Source organism: Somniosus microcephalus, chromosome 5 (genome assembly GCF_052327205.1).
Source record: "Somniosus microcephalus isolate GS21.2 chromosome 5, FLI_Smic_1.0, whole genome shotgun sequence".
Taxonomy (NCBI): domain Eukaryota; kingdom Metazoa; phylum Chordata; class Chondrichthyes; order Squaliformes; family Somniosidae; genus Somniosus; species Somniosus microcephalus.
In genome coordinates this window covers 68106016-68120304 of record NC_140991.1, presented here as the reverse complement: position 1 = coordinate 68120304, position 14289 = coordinate 68106016, and the positions used below count along the sequence as shown (strand labels likewise).

General features: G+C 44.6%; 1 protein-coding gene across 1 annotated transcript in view; it reads left to right on the top strand.

Moving 5' to 3' along the window:
• The window catches only part of gpr158a (G protein-coupled receptor 158a), a 702414-nt gene that overhangs the window by 566364 nt on the left and 121761 nt on the right, over nucleotides 1-14289 (top strand). Inside the window, 1 exon segment of the mRNA XM_085987742.1 lies at nucleotides 4652-4761. Coding sequence (XP_085843868.1) covers nucleotides 4652-4761 — 110 coding nt within the window.

Here is a 14289-nt window from a genome sequence, read left to right as displayed (position 1 = left end):
TTTCTAAAGGCTGGCCGGGCGGGTCTGAGCCGAGCGTAACCACCACCGCCATCTTTGTAAAGGCTGGTGGGGCGGAACTGAGGCTGCGGCTGGACAACTCAATCTGCTTGGAAATAACAACAGAAAATGCTGGAAAAACTCAGCAGGTCAGGCAACATCCGTGGAGAGAAATTTGAGTTGACGTTTCGGGTTGGACCCTTCTTGAAGAAAGGTCCAACCCGAAACGTCAACTCAAATTTCTCTCCACGGATGTTGCCTGACCTGCTGAGTTTTTCCAGCATTTTCTGTTGTTATTTCGGATTTCCAACATCTGCAGTATTTTGCTATCAATCTGCTTGGAAGTTGCTTGAACTTCATTCGCGCTCGTGCTGCAGCCTCAGTGCAACCGCCAACAACAACAAGCCCTGGAGGCACGCGCACGGCGCACGCACACGTCCACCCAGAGCCGTTGACCCCGCCCCCGTGTTCAGTCGCGTCCCGAGAGCCTGGCTTTGCCTGAAGCGCTAGGCCGCAATTGGCCAGCCGGAGGAAGAAACGCGCTCCTGCTTTGATGGCTGTGAGCGGGGCAGCGTTTTCCGCCGCAGCCCCTCCTCCTCCTCATGCAGGGGGGACTCGGGGCTGCTCTCCACCCGCTGCAGGCAGTGCCGCCGCCCCGGGGCTCCCGGGCTCCGAGCAGGAGGTCAGGACCAGGGCTCCGCTCTACCCGCCGCCCTCCTCCTTACCTGACCTCGGAGCGCCGCGCCATCAGACGGCCGGCTGCAAATGTGCTGCGAGTAGTTGGCGGCGGCGGTGAGTCTACCCCCAGTCTCTCTCTCTCTCTCTTCTCCCCCAGTCTCTCTCTCTCTCTCCCCCAGTCTCTCTCTCTCTCTCTCCCCCAGTCTCTCTCTCTCTCTTCTCCCCCAGTCTCTCTCTCTCTCTCTCCCCCAGTCTCTCTCTCTCTCTCTCTCCCCCAGTCTCTCTCTCTCTTCCCCCCAGTCGCTCTCTCTCTTCCCCCCAGTCGCTCTCTCTCTTCCCCCAGTCGCTCTCTCTCTTCCCCCCAGTCGCTCTCTCTCTTCCCCCCCCAGTCGCTCTCTCTCTTCCCCCCCAGTCGCTCTCTCTCTTCCCCCCCCAGTCGCTCTCTCTCTTCCCCCCCAGTCGCTCTCTCTCTTCCCCCCCAGTCGCTCTCTCTCTTCCCCCCAGTCGCTCTCTCTCTTCCCCCCAGTCGCTCTCTCTCTTCCCCCCAGTCGCTCTCTCTCTCTTCCAACAACAACATGCCCTCAAAAAACCCTCGGCACCGCCGGGCACTTCAGCTAGTCTATCTATATATATAAAAGGATCGTTCTGTCTGTCTGTCTGTCTGTATGTCCTCTATACACTCAAAAGTTATAGAGCGTACCTACACATGTTATATCAAAAGAATGCTTATGATTATGGAAGTGTCATAGGCATATTTACTTTTTGGTCAGACAAAAATTGTTCGGACAGCGTACAAAAAACGTTCAAAAAACGGACAACTCCGCTCATTAGCGTTGAGTGACGTGATGGTTGACCAATCGTACAGGGGATAGCGTTGAGTGACGTGATGGTTGACCAATCGTACAGGGGATAGCATTGAGTGACGTGATGGTTGACCAATCGGTGTGTCACGGGGGGTGTTTCTTTGCGTTTGTGGGCGGGGCATCCTACAGGGGATAGTGTTGAGTGACATGATGGTTGACCAATCCTACAGGGGATAGCATTGAGTGACATGATGGTTGACCAATCCTACACTTCAGTGACCTGATGGTTGACCAATCGCTGCGTCACCGGGGGCGTTTCATTCTGTGTGTGGGCGGGCCTAATCCTGCAGCCTCCCGAAACTTCGCCGCCATTTTTTTAATGCCGAACGCGGGCACCCACCGCATTAAGTTACACAATTAAATTGTTTTTAAAAAAAGTAAATTAATTTGTAAATATATTTTCTAAGCTCATTAATTTTCCTAGCTTTCACCCTATTTTTTTGCTCCTGATTCGCTGTCTCCGCCGGGCGCCGCAACATTGGAGGGTTACCCCGCCTGCAGGCCTCGAAGCTTCAGCCTCTCCTCGCCAGCCACGCCCAAGCTAGGCACCGCCTGTCCCGCTGGCCCCGATTACAAACAAGCGGCCCGCGATCGGCGCCATCTTCGTAAAGGCTGATGGGGCGGTACGGAGCTCCGCGAAGCCATCGCCTCCATCTTCCTAAAGGCTGGTGGGGCGGAAAGGAGGCTGGGGTCCCTCGCGCTGGGCCTGACCGCTACGCCGCGCACGGGGCCTCCAGCTTACCAAGGCCGGGCTCCCTCCCTCTCTCTCTCTCTCCCTCCTCCCCCCCCTCTCCGCCCCCGCCTCTCCTCCTCCCCCCTCCCCTCCCCCTCCCCCTCCCCCCTCCTCTCTCCCCCCTCTCCCCCTCCCCCTCCTCTCTCCCCTCCCCCCTCTCTGCCCCCTCTCTCCTCCCCCCTCCCCCCCTCACTCCTCCCCCCGCCCCCCTCCTCTCTCTCCTCCCCCCCTCTCTCTCCTCCCCCCCCTCTCTCCTCCCCCCCCTCTCTCCTCCCCCCCCTCTCTCTCCTCTACTTTTTTCATAACAACATGCCCTCAAAAAACCCTCGGCACCGCCGGGCACTCCAGCTAGTCTTATATAATCTTTTATTTCTCCAAAGAAATCTCCTCGTTTCTGCTGACCAATCTGAGTGACACATGTTAAAAGAGTTCAACCTTTGGATGTTAATCACCTCACAGAGCCATGTTGGTGCCTCTGATGACTCCTAAACCAATGAAGCACCAACACCTAGACATGCCTGGTTATTTGTTTACTCTCTAGCTTCTCAGGTCTTTGCTCACAAAGGGTCTCACACAAGTCCAGATAAGGCAGGACATTTTTATCCCTTTTAACGAGCCATCCCTGGATCTGTGGTCTTGATGGTTTATCTTCCATCTGTGGTAAGGAATTCTTTGTTTGTATAAGCCGTTTGTGGTTAAATTAGCATCAGCCCTTTTCCTTCTCAGCATTTAATCTGACTACTGACTCCATTTTGAGGACCCATTTAAGACAATTCTTAGGGCATTTCTCCTACAAGTTTTCTGAGGTATTGTGGAGCAAGGCTGTGGGGGGATATGAAGAGGAGGTCAAGAATTTTAATTCAACGTGCCAGGGGGCAGCGAAGGAGGAAGAAGAAACATGAGAAAGAACGAAGGGTCTTCGATCTGAAAGGTTAACTCCGTTTCTCTCTCCACAAATGCTGCCTGACCTGCTGAGTATTTCCAGCATTTTCTGTTTTTATTTCAGATTTCCAGCATCCGCCGTATTTTGCTTTTGTATTTGAGAAAGAACATCTGTTGCTTGGACTTTGGGATCACATGTTTCTTAGCACGCTGAGGGAGCTATATTAGAATGTTATACACCTCATTCCTTCTGTGACGCATTGTAGTCACAAATTGTGTTTCCTATGGTTCAAATAGTTCAAGTCCTCACGTGCTTCAGCAAAAGTGTAAATATTTCCTCAAATAAGCCAAAATTGAGTTTTTTTCATATGACCTCAGTATTAGTTGGGGCACAGTATTTTTGTACTATATGCCACGTCTTGTGGTGAATTGGTTCCAGTAAGCCTATAATGTCAACTGAAAGATTTCCTTATTGCCTTATTAGGGCATAAGCACTGACATTTGTAACCAACAGGTTCTATCTTGCCCAATACTGCAGCTTTGCACTTGAGCTATGATCTGATGAGTGGAAAGATGAACTGTTCTGATTAAACCTGATCATGCTATGCTTTCAACTCCACTACAAATGTTTCTCTTTCTGCCGTGAAGTTTTCTGAATTATTTGTTGTTGGATTTATTTTGCAATTGCTGTCAAAGAGCTAAAGTTAAATTAGCAGCATTTCATCATCCTCAAATACACTGAGCTTTCGAACTCTGTAAACACTGCATTCATAACACTTAGAACATGATTGACAGATCTACTCTGCTGCTATTTACAGAAACTAGCTATTGGACCACTGGTTTACAAAATATAATTTATTAAAAAACCTTTTGCAGCACAGCTGATAGAAGAGCATGAAATACATTTATGTGCTTATTACATTTTTCTTCTAATTTTATAAGTTCAGATTTATTAACAATGTAGAATCCGTGTTTATTTTATATCCATGTATGTATATCTTGATGAGAGAACGCCAATATAATTTGTCAGATTATGGAGAAAAGGAGAGTTGTGTTCTAAATAAAGGCTATTCAACAAAATTCAAAGGGGCCTCCCCCTTTAAAGGAGTGGATGTAGGAACTACGGTGTACAATAAGTTAGTACACTACCCTTTCACCTCTGGGTTTGAATCCTGGCTCAAAGGATCTCTGCTGACTGTGATACATCTAAAGCACCCTGAATCCGGGTTGTAATGGAAGTGAGTCCACATCACTCAACTGACACTAAATTAACATTCTCATCCAGAGAAGCCACCGGTTTGGATGGTATTCAAAGGGACTTTTTTAATGAGATTAAGAGGGATTAGAATAATGGAAGATTTGCTTTCCATTTTTGCCTGTACCAACCTGACCCGAGACTGCTTTATGCTGACACCACGTACACCAAGTGTTAAATTCGCCAGAACTGATACCATCATTTTGATGAGCCCAAACGTTTACCTTTGTTTTCTTCCTGCAGGTTGTCATACTGTACTTTGAGCCAAGTATATTCCGATGTATTCTTCTTCGGTGGGTTCGTCTTCTAGGCTTTGCGATTATTTATGGAACTGTAACTCTCAAGCTGTACAGGTACCGTATCCCTGTTATCTCACATCCTTCTTCATAGCCGCCCATTATGTATGCACCTATTGATCTGCAAATGATTGCCTGAGTATACAGGTTAAGAACTTACAATGTGTTCAACAGCTTTGTGTACCCTTGTTATATATTAAAATATTGTTTGTTAGGCAGCAAGTTGCAAAACTTCTGTGCATTATAGAATTTTTTTTTCCATTGTCACACTCCTCATGCAAAACTTCACCCACCAGGAGCACATTTGGGGCAAGTTCCCACAGGCAGCCCATGATTTTCCACCCATTGACTTGGATGGATGGAAATTATGGGCTGGGTGCAGGCTAGTTCACAATATCTGCTTCTGGCAGGCAAGGCTTTGCGCCAGGACTTTGCAAGTGTAACATTTACCCTTATAAATCAAAAGGTCTGTTTAAGCCGTGCCTATGATAGCTTTTGGTAATAAACCTATTTAAAAGTCAGTTCCTTATAAAGGTACGGAAATATTGTAGGACATTAGTAACGAACATTCATGTCGCCAACCATCAGTGTGCAGGAAATAAGACTAGGGTGAAAAAGTTAGAAATAAAAACAGAAAATGCTGGAAATATTCAGCGGGTCAGGCCGCATCTATGGAGAGAGAGAAACGGGGCTAACGTTTCAGCTCGATGACCTTTCGAAAAAGTTAGAAGTTCATGTGACAGCAATAGGGGCTCTGGACTCCTTCTAGAATCCCACACCACGTGAGCACAGCCTGGATTTGACTCCCATTTCTGCCATTAGGGAGTTTATTTAAGTTATAAAAATAGTAAATTACATATGGGTAATTTTGACTTTGGACAATAGAGTAAAATGGGTGATATCAGAACACCTGCCCATTAGCTATCGCTCCCAATTTCTATTTTCATTGACCTCACTGACTATCTGGCCCACTGTCAGAGCCAGCTCTTGTATTTTCTGGCCATTTTATTTCCCTGCTGTAAAGAGTGTTGACTTTCAGTCTCAGATTTTATGACTGCCCCCCTCCTGATTGTACTGTACATTTCAAAACTCTATTTTGTATATAAAATGTAGTTACACAATTTAGTACCCGTACTTTATTAAAAAAAATTCTTTACAGTGTCGTAACTAATGTCAGTGTCAGTGTGGCTCAGTTGGTAGCACACTCGCCTCTGAGTCAGAAGGTCGTGGGTTCAACTCCCACTCCAGGTACTTGAGCACATAAAGCTAGGCTGACACTCCAGTGCAGTGCTGAGGGAGTGCTGCACTGTCGGAGGTGCCGTCTCTCGGATGAGGCGTTAAACCGAGGCCCCGTCTGTTCTCTCGGGTGGATGTAAAAGATCCCATGGCACTATTTCGAAGAAGAGCAGGGGAGTAACCCCCCGGTGTCCTGGCCAATATTTATCCCTCAACCAACATAACAAAAACAGATTATCTGGTCATTATCACATTGCTGTTTGTGGGAGCTTGCTGTGCGCAAATTGGCTGCCGATTTCCCACATTACAACAGTGACTCCACTTCAAAAAGTACTTCCTTGACTGTTAAGCGCTTTGAGTCATCCGGTGGTTGTGAAAGGCACTATATAAATGCAACTCTTTTCTTTTACAATAAGGCTATAAAATGTACTGCATTACACATTTAGTTGCATTGCCTGTTGTAAGAAATACAATACAGTACAATCAGAACTGGATAACAAGAGCATAGTTACAATGTGTGTAATCTCCACATTGTTTCTCCTGTGCCTAATACAAAGGATTGTTTCACAAGCAAGCCCATGCTTCTCATGAACCATAATGCGTTCTTATACGCAAAATAATCTGAGAGCTGGTGTGCCCATTGTGAAAAGTAATCCACTTATGATATTGATAAATTAATTGGAAAGATGCCTTGGACTCTCCTGGGCTTTTCAGCTGACAAATAAGCAACATTCTGACAGACCGTAGGCCTCAGGCTACAAACTACTGATCGGTAAAATTAAATATAAACAAGAGCAAACCCAACAGATTTCAAAAGATTATCATACCTCACATGATCTCATATTTGCTCTTTCAATACACTGAAGGGCTGAAGTTGGTCTCGGACGGTAACGCAAACTGGGTGATAGCGAATCAGCAGCCCATTATAGATCTGGAAAAGAAAACCAGGCGTGGTGTAAAACAGGCTGCGGTTCAATATCTCCCGTGTCACACTGCCATCTAAGACCAAACTCACCCACTAAAAGTCAGGACATTTTGAATAACTTCCTGCAGTAATTTAAATAACTTCCATCCCTGACGTAACACTTTTACGTGAGAAAGACAAACTCGTGAAGTCCCCTATTTGTTTCCATCCTATCAGGAATGCAGCAAAAGTCATCTTGGAAAAGCAGGTCACTCTCATACTCACATCAGATAGCTTTTGGCTACAGAGCTCTCAATCAAAAATAGACTTCCAAAGGTACTAGGGTGATGCCTTCAGAGCCTGTTTTCAGTCATCCAGTCATTTCCAGGACCAACCAAGAAGTATGTCTGATAACCAGGGCCTACTGTTGAGACAGCCATCAAGTTGGTGGACCTTGGGAAACTTGGTACAATAGTACACACAATATATTGTAAAATAGAGAAGATTAGAGCCTCAGTAATTGAAATAAAGAATAGATTTGCCTTTCTAATCTAGGCTTTATTAACTTAAAAATCCTGTAGCACATCTTCAACACCCAGTCCCAACTAAAGGCTGGAAAGAACTGAATTTAAGATGGCCACCACAAATCACATGACATCAACTACCAATGAGATTACAGCATACATCCCAAGACAGGAAACAAACAACCAATCACAATACTTCTTACTAAACATAAAGAATAATCACCACATTCACCCCTCCTTTTAAAATATACTCCAACCTAAATAACCTTTACAATTTATAATTAATTATTTACAACTAAAACTATGCACAGACAAGAATAAAACTATTCAACATGACACAATACTAAGTGACAACAACAAATAGTAACATTGCACATAAGTATTAAGTATCTCTCAACTAAAACAATATAATATAATATTTCAACAATTTTAAAACACCACTATCAATTTAAAAGTCCATTTTCAATCGGTCGACCGGATATCTTGTTCGTGTCGACCTTCTTAACCTTGGTGAAATTCCTTGCCCTCCCACACCAGGAGACACAGAAGTATCTTCTGCAGGAAGGCTATCCATATCCCGATTCTCAACGGTTTCCGGATTAGAAATCCCATCAGGAGGTAAACTGGGATGGTCATAAACATCCATCGAGGGCTGACTAATAGAAGTATAATTATCTGCAATCGGATTGGAAATATTCGTAGTATCTGTAACAGCATCCACATTATCTGAATCATGACTATTGTTAATATCCTCAGAAGAGGGCTGGCCACCACAAGGAGCCAAGTCTTTAATTGAAACGATACTTTCTTTCCCATCTTGGAATCGAATATGAACATATTGGGAATTTGCCTCCAACAGCTCCACCTCCTCCACTAAAGGATCATATTTTGACAATCTAACATGGCGCCGAAGCAGCACAGGTCCCTGCATAGTAAGCCATGAAGGTACCGAATATCCCATAGTAGATCTCCGCGGATAGTTAAAGAGCCTTTCATGGGGGGTCACATTAGTAGCCGTTGAAAGCAATGATCTAATGGAATGCAGGGCATCAGGCAGTACCATTTCCCACTGTGTATTCTTAAGGTTCCGGGATGTCAAAGCCAACATAACTGCCTTCCAGATCACCCCATTGTATTGTTCGCACTGTCCATTACCCTGGGGATTATACGGGGTAGTTCTGCTAGTAGAAATTCCCCGACTCTGAAGGTATTCCTTCAACTGGGAAGACATAAAAGAACTTCCCTGATCCGAATGGATATACGCAGGCATCCCAAAGATGACAAAAAGTTGAGTCAGACATTTGATAACTGTAGCAGCTGATACATCTGCGCAAGGAAAAGCAAAAGGGAACCTTGAAAACTCATCCACAACAGTAAATATATATCGGTTTTGAGTAGTTGAAGGAAGAGGCCCCTTGAAATCGACGCTCAAACGTTCAAAAGGAGAAGTAACCTTTATAAGATGAGCTCGTTGAGGCTTAAAGAAATTCGGTTTACACCGAGCACAGATAGAACATGATGAAGTCATCCGCTTGACGTCTTCAACTGAAAAGGGCAAATTCTTACTGCGTACGAAGTGTATCATCCTCGTAACCCCAGGATGGCATAAGGCATTGTGAAGATTAATAAGCGTATCTCCGTGAATCACAGAACAATAAGCCCTCGACAGCGCATCAGCAGCAACATTATCCTTCCCCGGACGATAAACTATATTAAAATGGTAACATGCCAACTCAATCCTCCACCTCATTATTTTATCATTCTTAATCTTTCCAAAATGTTTGACATCAAACATAAAGGACACAGACTTTTGATCAGTTACCAACGTAAAATGTCGCCCCGATAAATAATGTCTCCATTTACGCAGTGCTTCTACTATTGCATACGCCTCTTTCTCTATTGAAGAATGCCTTTTTTCACTATTGTTCAAGGTACGTGAGAAAAAGGCCACAGGTCTTCCATTTTGGTTCAGAGTAGCCCCAATTGCAAAATCAGAAGCGTCCGTCTCAATCACAAAAGGAACCTGCTCATCAATAGAATGCACAACTGCTCCAAGGATATCCTTTTTAAAATGATCAAAACACGTCCTGGCCTCCCATGATAGAGGATATGTTGTAACCCGAATAAGAGGCCGGATCTTCTGTGAAAAATTTGCAATCCAATTAGAATAGTAAGAAAACAGTCCAACAACTCGTTGCAAAGCCTTAGAATTAGTAGGACAAGGTAAATCAATCAATGGTCGCAGACGTTCTGGGTCTGGTTTAATCTTGTTTCCCGAGATAATGTACCCCAGTAGATTTACCTCAGTGGTCGAAAAGGTACACTTCTCTTTATTGAAAGTTAAACCAACTTTTTCCGCAGCTTGAAGGAATCTTTCTAAATTAGAATCATGCTCCACCCTTGATTTGCCACACACCGTGATGTCATCTAAGTATGAAAAGGTGTCAGAGAGAGAGTTATCACTTATAAAAGCATCCATTGCCCGTTGAAAACAAGCAACACCATTAGTAACACCAAATGGTATTCAGCAAAACTGATACAGCTTTCCACCAGCCTCAAAGGCCGTATATGGTTGATCCTTTTTAACAATAGGAATCTGATGATAAGCACTCTTTAGGTCAATAGTGCTAAAAACCTTATACTGAGATACTTTATTGATAAGCTCATCAATCTTAGGCAAAGGGTACGCATCTAATTGAGTATACCTATTAATAGTTTGGGAATAGTCTATCACCATTCGTTTCTTATGTCTCTCGTTAGTCGTGACAACTACCTGTGCCCGCCAAGGCGAACAACTAGGTTCAATGATTCCTTCCAATAAGAGACGTTGAACTTCAGAATTAATAAATTCTCTATCCTGACTGCTATACCTTCTTGACTTGGTAGCAATTGGCTTACAATCCGGCATCAAATTGGAAAAAAGTGATAATGGAGAAATGGATAAAGAGGTTAATCCACAAATAGATAAAGGTGGCTTAGTCCCACCAAATGAAAGACTGAGAGACTCGTGTAACTGAAGCACATCATGACCAATCAAAATATCCGCACAGAGATTAGGCAAAACAGATAGGCGTATATCAGTATACGTATTACCTAGAAGAATCAATTTCATAAGGCAACAACCAGCTACTTGTGAAGTGAGAGTCGTCTGAGCCATACACACCTGATAGGAAACAGGCGAAATTTTCAAATGCTTCTCCTTTGCAAACTGAAGACTTATAAAACTCTCGGTACTGCCCGTATCTATAAGGGCCTTCACTTCCAACCCATTAACTTGGGCCGTAACTATAGCTTTGTTTAGGCCATGAGCAAATGCAGCAGAAATTGATGCAATAAACGCCCTATCTAAAGGCTGAATAGTCACAGAGGAGGTAATTGAACCTGATGATTTACACACACGTGCGTAATGACCTCTCTTGCCGCATTTACTACACACAGCCTCCCGAGCAGGACACTTCAGACGAGGGTGCCGGACGTTCCCACAAAAATAACACTTCTGAATCCTAGAGGCAACAGCCGCCGAAGTAGAAACTGTTTCAGAATCTAGTAAACCACTCCTATTAAGTCCACATAATTCCTTTTCATCCGGAACTGCCGAAACCACAGTCACAGGCCGATTAAAAAGAGCATAAGAATCCGAACTTCTCTGAGCCACATCCAATGTAGAAGCTTGCTCAAAAGCACTCTTAAGATCCAAAGTCTTATTTTCTAACAACCGCTGACGAATTGATCTAGACAGTAATCCATGAATAAAAGCATCCCGTACCGATTCTTCCTTATATTCTTCAGCTGTCACGGCCTTATAATTACAGTTAACACTAAGGCACCGAAGTGCTTGTAAATAAGTATCCAAAGATTCTCCCACCTGCTGCCTACGGGCAGATAGAAGGTGACGTGCAAATACCTCATTCTTTGGTTTAACAAAAATCTTTTCCAATGTAGAAATAGCCACTTCGTAAGTTTTACAGTCCAAAATATACTTATACACATCCAGAGCAATGTAGTTGATCAGCATATTCAGCTTATTTAGAGACTCTTGATCCAACACGCCCAAAAAGTTTTTAAATGTACAATACCAATGTTTCCATTTATCATCCACTCCTGCAGAATTAGGGTCAGCATTGAATCATTCTGGTTGAAGATATCGCTCCATTCTGACATAAAGTTAATAAATTGAAATAAAGAATAGATTTGCCTTTCTAATCTAGGCTTTATTAACTTAAAAATCCTGTAGCACATCTTCAACACCCAGTCCCAACTGAAGGCTGGAAAGAACTGAATTTAAGATGGCCACCACAAATCACATGACATCAACTACCAATGAGATTACAGCATACATCCCAAGGCAGGAAACAAACAACCAATCACAATACTTCTTACTAAACATAAAGAATAATCACCACAGTAATCCATACAGAAACATAGAAAAATAGGAGCAGGAGTAGGCCATTCGGCCCTTTGAGCCTGCTCCACCATTCAATATGATCATGGCTGATCCTCTATCTAAATACTATATTCCCGCTCGCTCCCCATACCGCTTGATGCCTTTTGTGTCTAGAAATCTATCTATCTCCTTCTTAAATATATTCGGTGACTTGGCCTCCACAGCCTTCTGTGGTAGAGAATTCCACAGGTTCACCACCCTCTGAGTAAAGACATTTCTCCTCACCTCAGTCCTAAACACCCTACCCCGTATCCTGAGACTGTGACCCCTCGTTCTAGAGCCCCCAGCCAGAGGAAACATCCTCCCTGCATCCAGTCTGTCTAGCTCTGTCAGAATTTTATACGTTTCAATGAGATCCCCTCTCATTCTTCTAAACTCTAGTGAATATAGGCCTAGTCAACCCAATCTTTCCTCATACGACAGTCCTGTCTTCCCAGGAATCAGTCTGGTGAACCTTCGCTGCACTCCCTCTATGGCAAGTATATCCTTTCTTAGGTAAGGAGCCCAAAACTGCATACAGTACTCCAGGTGTGGTCTCACCAAGGCCCTGTATAACTGTAGTAAGACATCCTTGCTCCTGTACTCAAATCCTCTTGCAATGAAGGCCAACACACCATTTGCCTTCCTAACTAACTGCTTGCTGCACTTGCATGTTTGCTTTCTGTTAGATCCGTGGTTCAGTGGATAAATAATTACATGGATGCTGTACATAAACAAATAACAGGTCTTTACTGGAGGAGGGTAATCTCTAGACTGGGGTACAGAGGCATGCGCACAGCTTATATACCGGTGTGGTTACTGCCGGTACTACAGTATACAGGAGCTGTAAAAAGTAGTTCTGACTTAAAGCACATACACTACAATTCCTCCCTTTTTAGATTAATAATACCCCCTTAATATTCAAATAACAATTAAATTTTTACATGTACATTCAATAACAAAAGTCCATTTATCGATTCAGTCTTTGGGGCGGCTTCCTGACCCTTTCGGGATAGCGCCTTTCCGGAGGTTCTTGTTCTTGGTGCAGAGGCGATTCTGACCCCTTTTCATCGGGTAGTTCATCGGGTTCCACTGCTACTGGGTCTGAAGTAGATGCTACCGGTATGTCAGGTTCATCCCCAGGTACTCGAGACATGGGGTTGACGCCTTCCTGTGACGCTAAGATCTGATCGACGTGGCGTCTCACAATGTTCTCCCCGACATCCACTGTGTACATTAATGGCCCCTGCCTTGTACATATCATTCCGGGTTGCCACTTCTCTGTTCGATAGTCACGGGCCAAGACTGGTTGCCCTACATTGAAGCTCCTTGTCGGCTTCTCGTTGATGTGCTGGAATTGTTTGTCCTCAACATTTCTTCACACATTTGGTCTGAGCAAGTCCAGACAAGATCTCAACCTTCGGTTAAAGAACATCATGGCCGGGGTCTAGTTGGTAACTGCATGTGTCGCGTTTCGGTAGGCTAATAAGAAATTGTCCATCTTATGCTGTAGTGGAATTTCCTCGTCGCACATGGCCTTTATCGCCTTCTTAAAGGTTTGTACGAACCTCTCAGCCAATCCATTGGTAGCTGGATGATACGGGGCGGATGTGTAATGCCTTACCCCATTCCTTTTCATGAATTTTTGGAACTCGTCGGACACAAACTGTGGTCCATTATCAGAGCAGATCTGCTTTGGCAAAACGTTTCTGGCAAACATGGTCCGTCGGACAGCAATTGTTTTCTCTGTAGTGGTTGAAGACATCTTTATCACCTCAGGCCACTTTGAATGAGCATCCACTGCTATTAAGAACATTGAGTCCATGAATGGACCAGCGAAATCAATGTGCACCCGTTGCCATGGAGAGGAGGGCCACTCCCATGGGTGTAGAGGGGCATGTGGTGGTGCATTTTGGACCTTCTGGCATCCTAAGCAGCTCTTAGTTAGGTCTTCGATTTGTTGATCGATTCCCGGCCACCACACATAAGCCCTAGCAAGGCTTTTCATTTTCACTCCCCCCCAGATGACCTTCATGTAGCTCCTTTAGTACTCTCTCCCTTAACTTGGGTGGAATCACCACTCTGGATCCACACATCACTGTCCCCTGGCATACTGACAGCTGTTCTCTTCTGGATGAGAATGCTGGCAACAGTGAGTTGCCATGTGTTGGCCATCCCCTCACCGTCAATTCATATACCCGTGACAGCATCGGATCATTGCAGGTCTCCTTCTCTATATCTGCGTTTGTTACTGGCAATCGTTCAATTATGGACGAATAAAATATCTCGATAGGGTCCACTGCTGGTGCCTCCTCCACCGTAGGCAGTGGCAGGTGCGATAGCCCATCAGCGTTCCCATGCTGTTTCGTGCCTTTATATTCTATTTCATATTGATTCGCCCCTAGAAACAGGGACCATCTTTGTAACCGCTGTGCAGTCATTACTGGCACGCCCTTCTTAGGATTGAAGATGGAGACAAGTGGTTGGTGGTCAGTCAG